Here is a 21352-nt window from a genome sequence, read left to right as displayed (position 1 = left end):
ACAGTAAAATGGGGATAATCCTAACCTGGCTTACAGGGTTATCAGGCTAGGATGAAATAGTATATATGTGGAGGTGCTTGGTGAAACACTATGAAGACCTAAATGATTGGGATTAACATTCATCATTGTTATGTGACTTAGCTGTTTGAGAGTGATTCATTTCCTTTTGCTTTGTGATACGTGTTGAACACCTATTGTGTACTAAGAGAACTTGTCCTGAGCCTGGAGCTAGGACACAGGAGTGGGAAGATGACAGATGCAGTGTCTGTGCTTGTGAAACTTACAAAGGCACCCTCGCCCAATACAGAGGCTGTTCTTCCTGTACCAGTCCCATATGCACCTGCTTACAAGTAAAGCAGACCTCTGCCTGGCCTTCAGTGATCTCTAGTCCAGTGCTACAGTCAGACAGCAGCACAGCTTGCTTCCGGCTAAAGAGCATTCTCGAGTGTTTAAGAGCACTGAAAAGAATTGAGAGGAGTTATCAATTTTCCCTGATCAAAACCCCTCTGGCCAATGAATGTACTCAGATAGTATCTCATGGGTGCTCTGTGGTACAGTGTATATGGGTGCTAATCAATGATTCAAGGAACATACGTTCTTTATTGGTAACCTTTCAGGCACTACACACACAGAAGCTGAATTAAGGTATTCAGATGCGATTGTGGAACTGTTTTTTCACTTTTCTGACACAATGAAATTTTTCAGACATGTCTAACCTTTAAGAGTAGTTTAGTGGAACCAATGTAATATGCGAGAAATAAACATCTTCAGTGACATCACTGAGGCACCCTGACATACTAAAAGTGATTCCACTGACTTTAGGATATACTTGAGTACACATAGGTAAGCCCCATGCAGGCTTTGTGTAAAATTCCCATCTCTATACCTTCATTTGCTATTTGTTTAATTCTTGTTATATATGTACCACTCCACTATGGTGCTGTATTTACTTTCACCCTCACACATTTATAAACCACTGGCTTTAGTCAAGAAACACTTTTTAAAAGAGGACTTAGTAAATGCTTTTTAGGAAGCACAGGACAGCCATTGACTTGGGACTAACTAAAAGCATTTGTCCTGACCCCCAGGTCTACACAACCACTAGTGAGAAAAGAAAGCAGGAAAGCTTTGGAAACCACCTGAGTTTTTTTTGCACCTCCATTGCAAGGACTTCTTGAACGTTCCTAAAGACAACAGAGAGCTGTATGACAGATCTTAAGCTTCCCCAAAGGAAAAAAAAAGTATTTTTTTCTTAAGAATTCTCCTTCCATTCTCAAAACTACTGTGCTTTCCAATAAATTGGGACCCGTTAGATTAACTCCTTGGAGACCCTAGCTGCCATTTTTCAGTTTTCTCTCCCAGTGTCCCGAGAGCAGGTTAAAATTCAGACATTTTATAGCCTCTGTGCACAAAAATAATGAGATTGAAGCTAAACTATAGGGGCTTGCTCTCAGCTAGTTCAATTGAATTAAAATAACACATACTTAAACATTTTAAAGTACTTAGCCAGGGTCTAGTTCTGCAATGGAGATTCTTAATTTAAAGGCTGTTTTTCTTCCTCTCACAAACAGTGGCCCAACCTTGAAGAACAGAAAGCTGCTTAGCACCCAAATGAACATGATTCCTTAAAACAAGCATAACACCCTTGGCTCCATTCCAGAACTCGTTCATGCCACAGTTCATCTGGATTCCTATAATTCCTGTATGTTCCCATATCTTAATTGCCCATAGCTGTGTTGCCAGTACAAACAGGATGAGGGAAGAGTGCACACCCTTAATGAATACATCTACCAACCCTAAGAAAGCACCATCATTTGAAACTCTTAATATTCTTTCTGGCACTAAATGGCCATCTACTGAAGTGCTAATATGGATATCTGGTAACTTAACGTTTCTTCCAAGCAATGCTTACTCCCTACTATCTTTATATTCTAGATAGAGGGCTACCATTTGGCATAAAGAAAAATTCGGACTTTCCATTCAGCTTTTCAAGGAAGTATATTTTGAAACGAATTCCTCAGAGTGCTGATTAATAGAGGATGGGCATTCTGGGCTAAGGTGGGTTCCAGAACCTTCCTGAGTTCTGTCCCACTGGCCATTTTCCTTGATGATTTGCAGTAGGACACAGCTGGCCTACTGGTCCCCCTTGAAGAAGATGTGCTGCTGGGCAAACTGGAAGACTCATTGTGGTGGTAGTGTGTGCCTGTACAGGTCCAGAGCCCCCTGCCCATAGACTTGGCTGTGTCCCTGGAGTTGAGCAGCACAGTGGGAAGTGCCTAGTGCAGAGGAAGCACCTCAGAAGGAATAAGTTCTAGTGTGAATTCAGGTCCTTTTCCACCTAAACAAACTTGAAGACCTTTGTTCCTTATCTGTGAGTTTTGGGGATTGAATGAAATAACATCAACGATTCTTCATTTTATTATACAACATTGTGCCCTGCAGTATCATTTAACAAATGAATGCACAGGCTCACCACATCAGACTTCAAATCCTTCTCAGCATATTTAAAATGAGGACTCAAATCAAATAAGTATACCCTGAATAGGAGTATATTGTAAATATTGCACAGGGTGTAAGCGTAAGACGATGATATCTGCAAAATTGTTTTTGTGGAAAAGACCAAAGACTTGCAATTTATTAGACATTCAGAATACAGAGAATATATGATGTGAGTGCAAAGGCCAAAAAATAGAATAATTCAGTGTTCGGATGCATTCGTAAAAGCATAAGTTCCACATAAGGAAGGGGATAGATAGTTCTACTCTATTCTGCCTTGAGAATTATGTTCAGATGTAATGGTTCAGGTTTAAGACTGGGGCAAAGTAGAGAACAACTAGAACAAGTGAATGGCTTTCATGACAAAATGTGAAAGGAAGGAGGGGATGTTTGCTTACAGAAGAAAAGAGATGAAGAAGAGAAGATGCAAAAACTGGCTTCAAAAACTGGCTTGATCAGCCAGGCGCGGTGGCTCACACCTGTAATCCCAGCACTTTGGGAGGCTGAGGCGGGCGGATCATGAGGTCAGGAGATCAAGACCATCCTGGCTAATACAGTGAAACCCCGTCTCTACTAAAAAAATAAGAATAAAATAGTCGGGTATGGTGGCGGGCGCCTGCAGTCCCAGCTACTCTGGAGGCTGAGGCAGGAGAATGGTGTGAACCCGGGAGGCGGAGCTTGCAGTGAGCCGAGATCACGCCACTGCACTCCAGTCTAGATGACAGAGCAAGACTCCGTCTCAAAACAAACAAACAAACAAAAAACTGGCTTGATCTAAGTAGGATCGAGTGGAAAGGGAATAGATCATTTTATGTGGCAGAACTAGGCCCACTGTGGTGTAGCTCTTGTAGAAAGCAGCTGTCAGCCTGAGGTAGGGAAGAACTCTTGTACCATTGGAACAATGGTCAGAGGCTGAAATGGGCCACCTATCTGGGTTCTAAGTTCTCGGTCACTGAAGGGTTCTGAGAGAAACTGTCTTGTCTTGTCTTGTAAAGAAAATTGCAGTAAGAAGAGTTAGACGCTTATAGGAGACAGCACCTAGTAGGTGCCAGGCAACCCCTTTGTGTGCTATCATTTCTAATTTCAATAAAGACTTGCAGAGAAATTGAACATCAGCTGTATTTGCTTTTTACTTCTCTAAAACCGGATAATCCAGACCATGTATTCCCCTTCGTATTTATTCACTCTCAAGCCATTAATTTAATATGCTAGTAATAACAGCCCATGCCACTTGGTTAAGTTGGTAAACAGCTTGCAATCCTAGCAGGGTGTGCCCTGCCACTTATTAGCTTAAGCTTTAGGGCACAGCAACAAATCAGCACAGTGCCTCAAAGTAATTAGGCAATTGCCTTACAGAAAAATTAGGCCACAAGCAAGAAGCTTACAGAAAACACAGAGAAAATCTCACAGTACAAGACATGCATTGGCCATTACATGCATCACTGCTATAATTTTGAAAAGATTAGAGAACGATTTTCAGGCTAATAATGACCCGCTACACCCATTAAGCATGTCAAAAGTCCATACTAGTCATTGCAGAGCTGCAGGGGAAAGTGCATTCGTTTCTGGAAAGGCGAATGTTGGCGTTTATTTGTTGTGGGATAAGAATGCTTTCTTTGCAGGGATGAGCAAGAATGTCCAATGCTGAGCAAGAATGTCCAGGGCTGTGTGGTTTAAGTCCTATTTTGCCAATGCTTGGTGTCATCCTGCAAAGATTTTACCCTTCAGTTTCTTAATCTGTAAAAGAGATCAAAATAAAATGTGCTTCTAACCTACTAAAAGGTTAAGGATGAGATCCTAAATTTCGAAGTTTAATTCATTAAAGGAATCAACACAGGCTGGCTTCCTTCTACTGATCTTGTTTGAAGCCTTTACTGCATTCTAGAATGATATATGGTTATCTGTGTCATGGGCTCACTGGCCTCATTAAAAGCCATGAAAGAACCAAAAAGATGACTATTTTGCTCCCTGGATATCATTACAGCAAACAAAAGCACAGATTGAAGGGAAGTGAGAAAAAGAGGAGAGAAAGAAAATGAAGCAAAGGAAGTAGAAAAGATAGGAAGGGAGAGAGAAAAAGAAAAAAATAAAGTTATCTGCTTTAAGGGATGAGATTATGGCAGAGAAGAGCTGCTTCAGTGGCCTGTTCCAGCTGTGAGGACCGCCTGCCCCGATGAGGCCATTGGGAAGGGACATATCACATTCACGGTTTACCTGCCCACAAACGTGGGTCCAGCCATACTTTTCATGCTCATGGGCTCTGAGACTCCTCTACGTTAGGCATCAGCCTCTTTTTTTTAGACAGAGCCTCGCTCTGTCGCCCAGGCTGGAGTCCAGTGGCGCAATCTCGGCTCACTGCAAGCTCCACCTCCAGAGTTAACGCCATTCTCCTGCCTCAGCCTCCCTAGTAGCTGGGATTACAGGCGCCCACCACCATGCCTGGCTAATTTTTTTTTTGTATTTTTAGTAGAGACGGGGTTTCACTGCATTAGCCAGGATGGTCTCGATCTCCTGACCTCGTGATCCGCCCGCCTCGGCCTCCCAAAGCGCTGGGATTACAGGCGTGAGCCACCGCACCCGGCCAGCATCGGCCTCTTAACATCAACAGTTGGCCTGCCCTTACAGCACCCAGTGCTTTTACTGCTAACACCCAGTACACCCTACACAAACTGCCTGCACAGCCCTGAGCCTGATGAGGAATGTAGAGGAACTGAAGTGAAATAGGTGTCTCCGTGTAGGTGGGGATTTATGAGGATGATGGAAACTTTGGAATAGAAACTGGAAACCCCATGTCTGACACAGTTCAAGAAAACTAAACACCATGGGCCGGCACCACTGTTATTTTACTTTTTTTGCACAGTGTAAGAAGGAGCCCAAACACTCATGCTGACAGTACGCACAGTCTCAAATAGCAGTTAGATGAAGGCCAAGTCACATAAGCTGATGCTGACACAATTAGACTCACCATTGCCAACAGCTCGTCAAGTCTGATATCATCCCCCTCTCGGAGACTCTGTCTTTACATAGCAGATGCTCTGGTGCTGTGTTACATTTAATAGGTGGGATGGCCGGAGAGAAAATCAGAAACCACCGCTGATGCGCTGTTTATTTCTTAGTCATTTTATGTTAAATTGCTGTGACTTGAATGTCAGCAGTGTTTGGGATGTGGTAGTGAAATAAAATCCATATCCAGTGTGCCAAGACAAATTTCAGAAAACCCCAAAACACAATTGTCTTGGTTTCTTGCTGGCTGTGTCTGTGCACACACAAATAGTAGCTAGTTATTGCCCTCCAACCACTCGGTGGGTTGCTTGTCTTGCCACACTCTGGGGAATGGCTAATGAACCCCAAACTACTTCCTTCAAAGCTAGGGATGTCAGGAATGAGGGGCCACTACACACTCATTAAGCATGTCAGAAGTCCACACCAGTCACTGCTGAGCTGCAGGAAAAGTGCAGTCATTTCTGGAAAGGGAAATGAGGGGGTTTGTTCTGTTCATTCTATGGGCTTGGGAATAAGAGCTAGGGGATACCACTGAGAACAGCAGCACTAGGCACCAATGTATGGGGATCTGAAAGACCCTGGGCAATACTGGTATTAGTAAAGTGCTTCTCACTGGGAAACTTTCACACTGGGTGAGCCCCCAAGTCTCCACATCAGGTGCGTTCTCTTAGGGAGTATCCGTGAAAATACTATGGCCTTGCATTAAAGTTTTTCAAGCTTTATTGCAAGGTCAAACTTATCTCTAGTGGAGGAGGAGCTGCTGCCTTGTTATTTTATTTGTATTTTGTTGCCACCACGCTCCATTGCATGTGTTGGTGTTTCTGCCTGGCGTGGTAGTCATGCCTTCAACTCAGGGCTCCTTTGCACAGAAGGCAGGATATTATACTGAAAAGCTTTTGATTCAAAGGCTAGCCTCACTTCGACTTTAGCCCAAAGTTATTTTACTTTCCTCACTCTTGATTTCTTTTCTTTTCCTATTTTTTTTTTTGTTGAGAGGGAGTCTCGCTCCGTCGCCCAGGCTGGAGTGCAGTGGCGCAATCTCGGCTCACTGCAAGCTCTGCCTCCCGGGTTCACACCATTCTCCTGCCTCAGCCTCCAGAGTAGCTGGGACTACAGGCGCCCGCCACTACACCCGGCTAATTTTGTTTTGTATTTTTAGTAGAGACGGGGTTTCACTGCGTTAGCCAGGATGGTCTCGATCTCCTGACCTCGTGATCCGCCTGCCTCGGCCTCCCAAAGTGCTGGGATTACAGGTGTGAGCCACCGTGCTGGGCCTTGATTTCTTTATCTGTGAAATGGGGATTAAAAAAAGGCTTTTGCGGTGATGAAGTTAGTAAAGATATTATAAAATGAGAAGGGAACATAAAATAGAATTCTGAGCCTGCAGTGAGATCAGGTCATTCTTTTTGGAGTAGGAAAGGTAGGATGGACATTTTTCATTCCTCTCTAGCTAGTTCATGACACTGAGTAACCAGAAGGGAAGCCTGGTCAAGTGCATTGTGGTTAGACTATCATAGCCTAGGGCAGAAGTTCTCAAACTTGAGTGTAAAAAAGAATTGCCTACTATTCACCGAGTAGGTCTAATATGGAACCAAGTAACAAGCATATTAATAAGCCCATCAGGTGATTCTGATGCTGGGGGTGAGTGAACAAATATCTAACTAACATAGTGGAATTTAGGGGAGAAAAACAATTTTTGGAGGCTCCATCGGTGGAGAGCATGATGTAACGGCAGAGCTGGAAGTGGGCTGCGAGGCCATCTAGCTCACCCTGCCACCACATTCAGGAAGCCCCACTGCATCTTTTGGGACAGACTGCGCCTTGTGAGTACACAGGTTCTTGCAGGGAGGCCCGTGAGGTGTGATCTCTCACAACCTTGAAAGAGAGTGAGTTGTTTGGTTTCTTTTTTTTTTTAATCTTCTAAATTTTTAGAAAATTATTTTTATATTGAGTCAAACTGTGGCTCCTTGGCTATATAGAAAGTAAGTCCCTGAAATCTTTGAAATCCCTTGAGATTTGATATCCCTAAGTCTTCCCTTCTTCTATCTGAGTACTACCAGTTTCTTTCAGTGAGGGGTGCTGATCCTGGCTGTACATTTAAAATCATCTGAGGAACTTAGAACTAAGTCCACCCCAGTCAATTAACTAGACTCTTAGGGACTTCAACCCAGGCATCAGGATTTTCAAAGTTCCTCGGTTGATTAACATGTGCAGTCAAGGCAGACTACTACTGCAAATCATAGAGGAATCCTATTTTTCCAGTTTAAGAGCTTTAGCACTCTTCCTCTTTTCTCTGTCTTACTCTTTTTTTCTAGGTATAAAGCCTAATCCAAAGTTTAGGTGCTTGAGCTGGGTGCAGTGGCTCACGCCTGTAATCCCAGCACTTTGGGAGGCCGAGGCGGTGGATCACCTGAGGTCAGGAGTTTGAGACCAGCCTGGCCAACATGGTGAAACCCCATCTCTACTAAAAATACAAAAAATTAGCCAGACGTGGTGGCGCGCACCTATAATCCCAGCTACTCAGGAGGCTGAGACAGGTGAATTGCGTGAACCCAGGAGGCGGAGGTTGCAGTGAGCCGAGATTGTGCCATTGCACTCCAGCCTGGGCCACAGAGCGAGACTCCATCTAAAAAAAAAAAAAAAAAAAAAGGCCGGGCACGGTGGCTCATGCCTGTAATCTCAGCACTTTGGGAGGCTAAAGCAGGCGGATCACGAGGTCAAGAGATTGAGACCATCCTGGCTAACACGGTGAAACCCCGTCTCTACTAAAAAATACAAAAAATTAGCCGGGCATGGTGGTGGGTGCCTGTAGTCCCAGCTGCTTGGGAGGCTGAGGCAGGAGAATGGCGTGAACCCGGGAGGCAGAGCTTGCAGTGAGCTGAGATCACGCCACTGCACTCCAGCCTGTGCGACAGAGCGAGACTCCGTCTCAAAAAAAAAAAAAAGTTTAGGTGCTCCTTTGTCTTTCTGTATTTCTTTGTAGATTCCTTTTCTTCTGTCGTATATTTCAGCAGTTCTCAAATGTTAGGGTACATAGGAATTGCTCAAGGAGTTTGCTAAAATGCAGACCACCATCCACACTCTTTGAGAAAGATTGTTATATAGGATCCATATAGCCACTGCAATCAGCAGGAACCTGTGCTGCTTTGTAAGCCTCGTTTAGCTTTTCCCCTAGGAGGGGGACTAGCTTGGACTTGATGTTGAGGTAATTGGTGAGTACCTCAGGCAGGAGGATAAACAAAACCTCCAGGCCACTACCAGTTCCGTTCATACCCACACCTTCTGTGTTTCACTTTGAACTACTGACCTTTCTGGCTTATTTGGGAAATCCCCCACAAGGACACTGAGACCAGTGCTTGTCTGTCCTTGACGATTGTGGTCAGTGCTGACTCCAAGAAAGCTGATATTAAACACTAAAGCCTCCTTCTTCTTTTCCCCGGACTTTATCAATCTGCTTTTAATTGTTAACTAGGACTGGTTTCACCAGCTAGGAGTCAACCAGTATGTAGTCACACATTGGTTCTCAAACTTTGATGAGATGGTGCATCAGACTTTCCTGGATGATTCACATTTATCATGGATTCCTAGGCAAGGCTGATGCTGTGGGCCGGGAACCTCACTTTAAGAACCACTGCTTTAGCAAATACAGCAAATACCCGTAGGTTCTTGACCCAAGCATTTCAACATTCACACACTTTCTTCCTGCCAGTTTTGTGGTGTAACCAATCTAAGAGAGAATAAACAATAGATAGATGACTGAAGCATTGCCCTCCTGAAGGGCTGAACCCTAGACATCACTGGGGGACTTCTTGCAAGCCTCAAATCTACATTCTGTTTCAGAGCTCATCACATATGAGTGACATTGTAAGACCTTTATTCAGTTTTGTTTTTTTATTAACCTTTTCTTTAACTTTATTTTGAAATGATTCTATTCTATTTTATTTTTTGAGATGGAGTCTTTCTCCATCGCCAGGCTGGAGTACAGTGGTGCAATCTCGGCTCACTGCAACCTCTGCCTCCCAGGTTCAAGCTATTCTCCTACCTCAGCCTCCTGAGTAGCTAGGACTATAGACGCCTGCCACCATGCCCAGCTAATTTTTGTATTTTTACTAGAGACGGGGTTTCACCATGTGGCCAGGATGGTCTTGGTCTCTTGACCTCGTGATCTGCCTGCCTCAGCCTCCTAAAGTGGTGGGATTACAGGCGTGAGCCACAGTGCCTGGATTATTTTAATTTTTTTAAGAGACAGGTCTCACTCTGTTGCCCAGGCTTCAGTGCAGTGACTCAATCATGGCTCACTGTAGTCTCACCCTCTCAGGCTCAAGTGATGCTCCCACCTCAGCCTCCCAAGTAGGTGGGAGTACAGGCACATGCCACATCACCCAGCTAATTTTTTATTTTTTAATAGAGATGGGGTCTTGTCTTGCTTTGTTGCCCAGGCTGGTCTCAAACTCCTAGACTTAACCAATCCTCCCACTTTGGCCTCCCAGAGTGCGGGATTATAGGCATGAGCCACTGTGCCAGGCCTGAAACAATTTTAGACTCACAAGAAATAGCAAAAATAGTACAGAGAGTTCCTATGTACCCTTCAACAGCTTCTCCCAATGATAATCACAACTATAGTATGTTTTCAAAGGGGATGGATACCCCATTTACCATGATGTGATTATTAGGCATTGCATGCCTGTATCGAAGTATTTCATGTACCACATAAATATATACACCCTTACTAGGTAGCCACAAAAATTAAAAATTAAAAAAAATTAGTGCATATAAAAACCAAAGAAATCCAAGCCTAGTTAATAGTATTGTACCAATGTCAATTAAACTTTTTAATAAAAATAGTCCTAATATGAACATTGTAGTGAAAAGTGAAATTGCTTGATGCAGAGCTGTTTAGTGGAAAGTTAGGATTTCTCTTGTCACCTTTTCTGATGGTCAGGTTTATAGTAAAACAGGTGAAATGTTAAAGGATAGTGGTGGGGAGTCTGTGAGAACTTTGGGGACTGGAATTTCTCCCTGTTCAGTGGAAAGGAATTAGAGTATATAGCGTCATTTATAAACTGCCCCAGGACGCTTAGCTCCTCCTGTTCTTTCTCTCGTCTTCTAATTTAGTCTGTCAGGCTATCAGAGCACTCTCTCTCGGGGGCATTCACGAAGGGCCTACTGACCACTTGGCAGTTCTGTTGCGCTATGGCAAGGGAGGCAGGGAGGAAACTGTGTGGAAATTTGTGCTAGACCCAGCGCTCCAACTTTCCATCTGCTTACTTATATAATCCTGACAATATGACCCAATACATACGAGGTAGAAAATTATTTACTTCATTATATAGATGAAGAAACAGGCTCAGAAAAGCCAGATAATATCCCTGTTGCTAAGTAGCTAGGAACTGGTTGATTCAGTTCAGCCAGTTCATTCTTAACTGGATTAGAATTCAGATAGCCTTGAAGGTCCTTCAGTATGTAAGAATCCTATAACTATATGAGGCTTCGACAGGGCTAGCTACAAAATTTGCAGAATCCTTTTTCAATATGAAAATATGGGGTCTCTTGTTCAAAAAGAAAGAAAAGGAGTACTATTGAAGATGCTAAAATATAAAACTTTTTCCTTTGTTCCATGGTCTCCCTCTCTCTGTCTCTCTCGCTCTCCAACTGTCACGGTGTTTTTTTATGTGCTGTTTGATATTGTGCTCGCTTGGGCATGGGGATGCTCCCAGAGTGACAGGAGACTTTCACGGGGACCTGAGACCCTTGCCCTAAAACATGTAGCCCAGCAGCTGCTGGGGTCCCCCTGCCACAAGCCCACAAGATTGATAACACATTGAGCCAGGTATCTCCCTTCCCATGGGACTGCCACTTCAACCCATAGGGTTGCATACTCTGTGCTGGGATGTGCTTGGTACCTGGATTAAGAGGGTGCATGAAAATCTCAGCAATCACCCACTAAAGAACTCATTCATGTCACCAAAAAGCACCTGTACCCCAAAAAGTATTGAAAAAAATTTTTAAAAAGGAGTGGGTGAGAGACATGCTTCTACTGGGTTGCTCCCTGAACATTGTGGCACTGCCAGTTTGTGGTGGGGATAGCTGCCACCAGGCTTTGCCCTGAAACGGCGTGGGTTGTGTGCCTGACCCTAACTGTCATTGGGTGGAGGAAAACAGTGACCACTGGGCAGGCCAGGTAAGGCAGGGTGAGATTGGGGACACCAGAGGGCAAGGGGTAGGAGGCAGAGAGTCCTGGGCAAGTGGACAGGTGACAGGAGGTGGGATGGCACAGGGCTGAGGTCCCCAGCCCTCTGTGCATGCTCCATTGTCCCATAAGACCTTGCTTACAAAGCATCAATTCAAAAATAAAATGATTGAGGATTTCAAGATGGTGACTAGAGAGGCCACAGAGCACTGAATTCAGGTATGAGACCTTTCTGAGGATGGAGACCCTGTGCCCCTGTGCTGGCCACACGCTCATGAAGTCCACCCTGGGCTGTGGAGAAAAACTATAAGGAAAGATTTGTGAGTTCAAAGTACTTACATACAATAAGTTGGTAAATTTTCTGGAGCAGATACAAGTCAACATATAATGTTTATACAGTAGTATGTGATTAAGTGCTGTATTTAAGCTTTTTGTATACTGTTACTTTGGAAATTAGTGACTAGTTAGATTTTCTCAGGTTTTTTTTCTCTCTCTTCCGTCCCCAAAATATGGTTTTGCAGGCATGTGTGGCCAAGGTTGAGGTGAGGGGGACACCACTTGATGACATACTGGAATCTTCTATGTGCAAAATTTTCCCTGGGAGGAAGGCCCATGAGAAAGCCTGGGAGGAGGACCAGAATCAGCCTCCTGGTGTGAAATCCAAAGGGTTGAAGGAAAATCGATTTGATTGAACTGAAAAAGTAGGTCAGAAATTGAGAGAAGGAGCGGGCCAGGATGTGATTGTGGATAAGTTGGCAAAGGTCAAGCACAAGTACCTGACCACCTGGCAATGGAATAGGAACTGGGGTGCGCATTACAGAGGACTTTAGTGAGAACTCCCATTCCAAAGCAGGAAATGAGTTCTTGGAGGAAGCAGAGGAAAAAGCTCCATCCCTCCAAGACTAAGTGGGTGGATCAGAGCTGCACAAGCCATTAAGCCCCTACCCCGAGCTCCCTCAGTGGAGGGCGGAAGCCTGCCGCTTCCCGACTGGGCATCGAGGGGCCTTTTTGGGTCTCCCTGCTCCGCGTACAGGGCGTTTATGAAGTAAAGGCAGGGTCGAAGACTGTGTTAGAGCAATTGACAGCAATTTTGTTTTTTCCAAATGAGGAGACATTTGGCCAGTTGCTCACGTTCCTCAGCCAGCCAGGGGGCTTGTGACCCAGAGCAGGTGACAGCACAGGACAGCTGGCATCAACTCCTGGAAGGGGTAGTCGGTTCTTCATTTGACAGTTTTTACCACACTGTCATATGCTGCAGCAGGAGTACAGGCAGGGAAGGCTGCCGGTTCCTCCTGGCCTGGTCGCTTCGCTGTGGTTACAAGACTAAAGCAGTGGCTGATGGGGGCTGCTCAGCAGTCCTTTCACTGTGTGTGTTAGCTATTTCTACTTATAAAACAAGGACCAAAAATGCAGATTTGTGTTATTAGACAGTTGAAATATAAACAGCCTAAATGCTTATAAGAGCCAGAGGGGAGGAGGGCTGTTTGCCAATGTATAGGAAGCCCAGCTGAACAACTGTACTTAACTAGCAAGCTACTCCTGTAAATATTTGCAAACTCCCCTTCAAAGCTCAAAAGCCTAGGACAGGATCATTGGACGATTTGCTTAGAAGAAGAAGAAACAAAATTGACCTCATGGTCTGAGGAAGCCATAAAAAGAAAGAGTGTGGATGGGCAGAGGACCAGAAAAGGGGGGAAAAATGGTCCAAAGTTTAATAAACACAAAAGAGATAAAAATAAATCTCAAGAGCACTTATTTACAAACTTGATGGAAGGATAAGATTGAGGCGGGTGGGTGTGAAAGATGGGTGTTTGTGAAAGTGGAAGAGGCCTGCAGGGATTCCACTGAAAGAGGCGGGGAAAATTGAATGAGATGTTTACTCTTCCTAACGACAGGAAACACGCTAAATTAGCTTCACTATTCCAGGATGCTCCTTCAAAGGATGTTTGAAGCTTCTGCTGTCTAATGCGGAGCCTATGCGAAGATGAATGCAGCATCAGCCTGTGGAAGGTTTTGGCCAAGACGGTGTGCAAAGCCAGAAAGCCTGGCCCCACACTGGCCTAGGCTTCTCTGGGTGTCTGGTCTGTTTTCAGCTGAGCTGGTCGGCATAGGACCAGCGGTTCCAATCATGGGGGCGGGCATATTCCAGAGGAGAAAAAGTTCTATTTGTTCTCAGCAGCTACTTTGTCAAAATGCTGTGTGCTAGGGGGCTCCAAAAGCTTTTCTACGCGTACCAGTGCCACCTGGCCTGGAAGCCGCCCATCAACTAATTCGCAGTGGTGATGCAGCGGATCATCACCACATCTGCAGGAATACTTTTTTTCTTTGAAACCTGGATACTTTGGATTTTTGGGGGTTTTTTGTTTGTTTGTTTGTTTCTGAGACTTCTGACTCATGGGTTATAAAGCCTCAATTCACACAGTCATTTTCTGAACCGGTATGGAGGAGACTGGTGTAGAAATTCCCCGCTTCTCCATGAGCCTGTGTGCTGAGAGTCACACATATATAGGGGAAAGAGGTGCGTTGGGAGAAAGTTCCTATGAAGGAAAAAATTCAGGCTTTTAAGATGAGAAAATGTTGGTGTGTTCCTAGCATCTTTTTTTCTTCAGTGTAATCGTCAGGGCATGGATTTCCCAATAAATCACGGAAGGTATTTATTTCTATTTTAAGATCGGCAAGATGGCTCATTTATTTAATAAGAGGTTAGTGTTGCCAAGAGTCAGATGCCTGAGTCTTTCAAGAGACTCCTGTTGATGACCAACTATGCACACGGGATATTTGGTGAATCCTGTCCAGATACGTGGGAAAGAATAAAGACCTGGCAAATACAGTCTCTGCCCTCAAGATTCTTAAAATTTCACAGGGAAAACAAAATAAACAAACATAATGCAGAAGTAATAAAAACATTTATAAAGAAACATGAACAACTGTGAATGATTATTTATAATGAAGTCAGATAATTGAAGAGTGGGTAGAAAGAAATGGAGCCACTAGAGTTGGATGAAACACTCTGGAAAGGGGAAAGAAAGTGTGTAGGAGACTTTGGAAGAAGATTGTAGAAACATACCTGTAACAAGTGGTCTGCACAGTGTAGGTGCTTAATAAATGAATATTGTATTTGAAAGCATGGAGTTAGACTAGGACCTGCTCTGCTCTTGGTATAGCCTCAGTTGCATATTGAAAGACATTGGCAGATTACAAAAAAAACAAAACAAAACAAACAAAAAAGCCAGCACAACTCTAAAGCAACCCAGGAGTTTGATTGATTGATTGATTGATTGATTTTTGAGATGGAGCCTCACCCTATTGCCCAGGCTAGAGTGTAGTGTTGTGATTTCAGCTCACTGCAGCCTCCACCCCCCGGGTTCAAGCAATTCTCCTGCCTCAGTCTCCGGAGTAGATGGGATTACAGGTGCGCACCACCAAGCCTGGCTAATTTTTGTATTTTTAGTAGAAACAGGGTTTCGCCATGTGGGCCAGGGCTGGTCTCAAACTCCTGACCTTAAGTGGTCTGCCCATCTCAGCCCCCAAAGTGTTGGAATTACAGGCGTGACCCACTGTGCCTGGCCTTCCCAAGAGCTTTAAATTGTCATGTACCATCAGCAACTCTGTATTTTACATGGTTTAGAACTGAAGGAATTAGTGCCAATTCTTTTTCTTCATTAGCTAGGATGACCTCCCACCAACAGACATTATCCTGCATAAAGAATTTTAATACTGGATCTGGTATCAGCTAGTACGTGGGTTATACTTTTGTTTATTCAGATTTCCTCATCATAACTTGACTACAGAATATGTTAAGTCATACGTGTGTGAAAAACTAAAATATTGAAGCCAAAAGAGATTCGATACATGAGCCTGGTTAAAAAAAAGATTATTTGGATGACAAACTTTCAAGGAAAAAAAATACATGGGCAAACTGCTGGCCATTAGGAACTATTTTCTTGGCACATCTGATTAAAGTGTATGCAGGCCTGACAGCTCTCTCCAGGCATCAACTGTCATAAACCTGTTCCAATTCAAAACCATCTATGATTTTCCACCAGTCTGTCACCCTTCAAAGGATGGGGTTAACTGCATGCTTTCAAATGAAGTTGGAAGTGGTTTGTTAATCTCTATTAATTTGCTACTCCTGTAACTAAATGCACATGTTTATTTTATTTCTTTTTTTTCTGGTTAAATTGTTAATGGTATTAAATTGGCCGTTGGAAACTAAATTATTCTGTAGATATTTCCCTTATGGTTTCTTGGGATTATCTCACACTATAGTCTTTTCTGAAAGCACAATGGATTTTATCATTTTCAATGATTGCCCTAATTTTTTACAGATGCCATCCCGCCCACTTTCTACAGACCCTACTTCAGAATTGTTCGATTTGACGTCTCAGCAATGGAGAAGAATGCTTCCAATTTGGTGAAAGCAGAGTTCAGAGTCTTTCGTTTGCAGAACCCAAAAGCCAGAGTGCCTGAACAACGGATTGAGCTGTATCAGGTAATGTTCATTTGTTGTTGTTGTTTTTTTAGACAGACTCTCTCTCTCTGTCTGTCACAGGCTAGAGCACAGTGGCATGATCACAGCTCACTGCAATCTTGAACTCCTGGGTTCAAACGATCCTCTTGCCTCAGCCTCCCGAGTCAATGGGACTGCAAGAGTGCACCATCACACCCGATTATCTTTTTAAAAAACTTTTTGTAGATATGAGGTCTCACCATGTTGCCCCGGCTGATCTGGAACTCCTGGCCTTAAGCAATCTTCCCACCTTGGCCTCAAAAAGTTTAGGGATTACAGACATGAGCCACCATACCTGGCTCATTTAGGTTGTTGTAATGGGCAATCAGTTTGAGGTCTTAGAGTAAAAGAATTCTAGTGTCTTAGATTTTCTTAGCTGATATAAGCCATTCTGTGTATTCACAATCGTGATATAGGCCCTCATTTGCTATTACTGTTCTAGTAATAGCTTGTTCCTAATCACTCAGGAGGGAAGAACCCTTTAGAATGCAGTATTGAAGCTCTGAGCACACTTCCTCAGTTGCATGAACAGCTGGAGTATGTACTCTTGAGAGGGTTTTGTTCCAGAAGTCAACCCCTTAAACTGTAAAGTCAGATAATGTAGGTCCGATTTCTTTCTGGGGAACAGTCAGCTGACCTTCCTTTACTCATCCTATAGCTGTTTCTTTCTCCTTTTCTATGATTTTTCTCTTTGTTTTCTTGTCTTCTCTCTTCCTTTTTCACTTTTTTTCTCCTCTCTTTGCAACCTCCTTCTCTTTATTAACCTTATCCCGTTTCCTTTTCCTTTCTAATTCTACCCACTCTCTCCAATCTACCCATTCAATACACACATGCACACACACACATACACACACGCACATGCACACGCACGCACACACACACACATACACACACGCACACACATGCACACACACGCACATACACACGCACATACACACACGCACATACACACACGCACACACACACACATACACACGCACATACACACACGCACATACGCACATACACACACACACACGCACATACACACGCACATACACACATACACACGCACATACACACACGCATACACACGCACATACACATACACACATGCACACACATACGCACATACACACACGCACATACACACACGCACACACACGCACACACACACGCACACACACGCACATACACACACGCACACACGTGCACACACGCACATACACACACGCACACACACGCACATACACACGCACATACACACGCACACACACGCACATACACACACATACACGCACACACACGCCCATACACGCACATACACACACACACACGCACATACACACGCATATACACACAGATACACACACATACACACACACGCACACACACATACACACACACACGCACATACACACACACACTTTCTTCCATTATTTGGACAGCCCTGATGTCTCCTGTTCTCATCTTTCTAGTAGAGTTGAAGTTGGTGGGCAGCTGCGTCAAAATATAATGATGATAATGATGAAATGCCAACTTGCTGAGATTTTCAGAGATGTTCTTAAAAGCTTGTTACCTGAGTGTAGTCTACAGGGCATTTGCATCGGCATCACCTAGGGGCTGTGAGAAAGGTAGAATCTCAGGCCCCACCCTAGACTTTACAGAATCAGAATCTCCATTTTAACAAGATCCGCAGGTGCTTCTTGTGCACATTAAAGAACCACTTGAAAAATCCTGAGTCTGGTGCAGCCTTGTAAACAGGCAACTTAAATACACCCTGATGCCATATGAATAGTGGTATTTGCATATAGGGTATAGGTGGGGAAATTTCATCAGGGAGCTGACATTTTGGTGAGGCCTTGAGAAGTATCTATTAAAACCTGATGGGGGATCATCATTCTTGGCAGGAAGGGCAGCCAGTGCAAAGACAGTCTTGAATGGGCTTGCTGAGGGTACCTGATGCATAGTGCTCAGTGCCTGGAGGTGAGGAGAGACTAGGGAGAAGGTGAACCTCCAGAGATAGTGTGTAGAGTGACACTACAGAGGATTAAGAACAAACCCCTTGGGATCCCCGTGATAAGGGGTATATATGTATGACAATATGATTAAAACATGGGATTACTTGAGAAAAAGAAATTGGCATCTATGTGCAGAAACCGCTAGTTTTTCTGGACTCTGATCATTTGGAATTTGTGATAATTAGGATCAAATTTTCTTTGTATTCATTATGAAAATGGAGAACTACCATACAAATGAATATGAGACCTGAAGAATAGTTTAAAATACTTAAAGCAGTCGTTTTGTTTTCTTTTTCTGTTTTTTTGAGACAGCATCTTGCTCTGTCACCCAGGCTAGAATGCAGTGGTGCAATCATAGCTCACTGCACCCTCAACTTCCAGGGCTCAAGTGATCCTACAGGTATGCATCCCCACACCTAGCTAATGAATTTTTTTTTTTTAATTTTTAGTACAGACGAGGTCTCGCTTTGTTGCCAAGGCTGGTCTCTAACTCCTGAGCTCAAGAGATCATCCCACCTCGGCTTCCCAATGTGCTGGGATTACAGGCATGAGGCACTGTGCCTGGCCCCAGTTTTAAAGTACTAGTTCACATGTGTGTTCATGAAGAATAATTCCTACTTATTTAAATAGGCCCTCGAGAACCTGTTTTTGGAGACTTTTAAATCCTAACTCGCATTCTGGGTAGCACCAATGGGCCAGCCATTGCTCGTCGCCGCAAGGTCAGAGAGCATGCTTGTGTGACCAGACAGTATGCAGAGCAAAGAATCAGAAGTATTGTTTCCAATGATACTCACAGCTATACTATAAAGTTTGTACAATGAAGTATTCTTTCTGCTATTATATTCTTTCTCCATTTCACAGAGAATGATGCTAAATCCCACAGAAACTAAGTAACTTGGCCAGGGTCACACAGGTAGGAAATGGCAGGGCTGGGATATAAATCCACCTCTGACTCCCAAGTCCCTCCTGCCCCTCACCACATACTATGCTCTTTCTGGCAAAATTTTCCCTTTCTCTTACCCTTGGGATCAGCCAGAATAGAAGAAGAATAAGACAAACTAGGCTAGAGGATGAAGTAATATTTGGAGGGAAAGCAAAAACTGGTTCCTATGAAAAAAAAAAAACCAGATTAAGGGTAGCTAGATAAATTACAAGATGATTTAAACAAACAAACAAAAAACATGATTTCCTCTCCTTTTTCTTCTCTTTTTTACCAATTAAATCACTCTTAAATTTCCTTCTGTGCTGACGATAGCATCATAGGTTGCTCTTTTTGGCCCTACTTTAGTTACCTGGCTTCAGTAAATTGAAGGCAGGGTCACCTAGGTCCTGTTACCTGTAATGGAAGCTGCTAAGTCACTATTTTTCTGTGGCCCCTTGACCCTGTCCTCTGAGGAGTAGCCTCTGCCAGCAGGCTTGCCAATGACTTTTTTCCTCCCAGGGCCCATCCCATCTCCAGGAAAGGGTGTTTCTCTTGAGGCTGGCAACTTAGAGGACCTTAGTGAGTTCTTGGTAGGTGTGCCTCAGAGGTTTCTGCAGCACCGTCTGCTCCATGACGCAAGCGACATGATCTGCATGGCTTAGAGTCCCACGCTTGAAAGAGGAACGGCCCAAGATGGAAGCTTTTAGTTTGGAGAAGCATGGGCATATTCACTGTCACTATACATGGGTATCTGGAAGGAGAAAGTTCTAGCAGAAAAATATAAAATAATAGCAATTTTTTAATCTTTCTGGGGCTCAGCTATACACCTCCTGAAAGACAAGGTCCAGAGAGCAAGTCAAAGAGATCCTTGAACACCCGAAGAGAAGACAACTCACACACACTTTTGATGGATCAGAAAGGCAGCCTCTTGCCTTTTATTGCTTCATCTAGATTGACTATCTGTAGGGCCACAAGAAATTAGAAGCACTGAATTAAAAGAGGAGGGCTAGAGGAGGACACCGTGACATCAGCATCAGGTCCTTTAGACCAGCAGTCCCTAACCTTTTTGGCACCAGGGACCAGTTTTGTGGAATACAATTTTTCCACAGAGCATTACTTTTATTGTGCACTTTATTTCATTGTAATATATAATGAAATAATTATACAACTCACCATAATGTAGAATCAGTAGGAGCCCTGAGCTTGTTTTCCTGCAACTATATGGTCCCATCTGGCAGTAATGGGAGACAGTGTCTGATCATCAGGCATTTGATTATCATAAGGAGCGTGCAACCTAGATCCCTAGCACGTGCAGTTCACGATAGGGTTCTTGCTCCTTTGAGAATCTAATGCCACTGCTAATCTGACAGGAGGTGGAGCTCAGGCAGTACTGCAAGCAATGAGGAGTGGCTGTAAACACAGATGAAGCTTTGCTTGCTTGCCTGCTGCTCACCTCCTGCTGTGCGGCCCAGCTCCTGATGGGCCATGGACCAGTACCATCCAGGTTGGGGACCTCTGCTTTAGACTAAAGATTTTTACCAGTGTATCACAGTAATGCTATCTCAGATGATCAGACCACAGAAGCAATGCCTGTTGTGGACAAGTTTTCTGAATTTTACCCAGTTTATAGTTAACCCACTCTTTATCTCCTTGGCTTCCTGTCTGGCTTCTGACTTTTGCTTCTGGCCTCTTTCTTTGGAGTCCCATTTTTAGTATGGTGTTCTCCAACTTTCCTTTTGTCTCCAGTTGCCATTTGGAGGTCTTTGTAGTCTTTGGTAATAAACTCCCATCTCTAGTCCTATTACAGGAATTGATGCCTATGGTAATAGCCTTGAATTATGAAGATGAGGCTAAATTATAGTCAGGAAACTGAACACATGCAATAAATTTTACAGAGTTTCACATCCAAAATTGCTGAAATAGTCTTTTGGAAAAAAAAAAGATTTGGTGCTTAAATGGGCAGATCTTCAGCTATTTAGAAAGCTCAGCTCTTCAGAAGAACAAAGCCTTTGAAGTTTTTGGATACCCTTTGATTACTGTATTGTTTGACACACAGTTGGCATCCTACTCCCTAGAGGAAGACAGGGTGACTATGAAAAGGTTCTCAGGTCATTTACATGGTTGTTTGGATGATTTATTAGGACTCTTCGGGACACTGATATTCAGCAGGAAGAGAGTATGTATGTGTGTACATGTGTGCACATGTGCCTGTGAACTTACATGTGAGCATA

General features: G+C 43.7%; 1 protein-coding gene across 5 annotated transcripts in view; it reads left to right on the top strand.

The window, feature by feature from the left end:
- The window catches only part of TGFB2 (transforming growth factor beta 2), a 112371-nt gene that overhangs the window by 56996 nt on the left and 34023 nt on the right, over positions 1-21352 (top strand). For all 5 annotated transcript variants that reach the window (XR_010127704.1, XR_010127705.1, XM_063672080.1 and 2 more), the window contains one exon: positions 16018-16181. Coding sequence is in view for 3 of the 5 variants with exons in the window: in XM_063672080.1 (XP_063528150.1) it covers positions 16018-16181 (164 nt within the window). In the remaining 2 variants the exon portion in view is untranslated. The remainder of the gene's footprint in view (positions 1-16017; positions 16182-21352) is intronic.

This window comes from Pongo pygmaeus, chromosome 1 (genome assembly GCF_028885625.2).
Source record: "Pongo pygmaeus isolate AG05252 chromosome 1, NHGRI_mPonPyg2-v2.0_pri, whole genome shotgun sequence".
NCBI lineage: Eukaryota > Metazoa > Chordata > Mammalia > Primates > Hominidae > Pongo > Pongo pygmaeus.
Note: the sequence above shows the minus strand (reverse complement) of the source record. Positions and strands in the feature narration are given on the sequence as shown.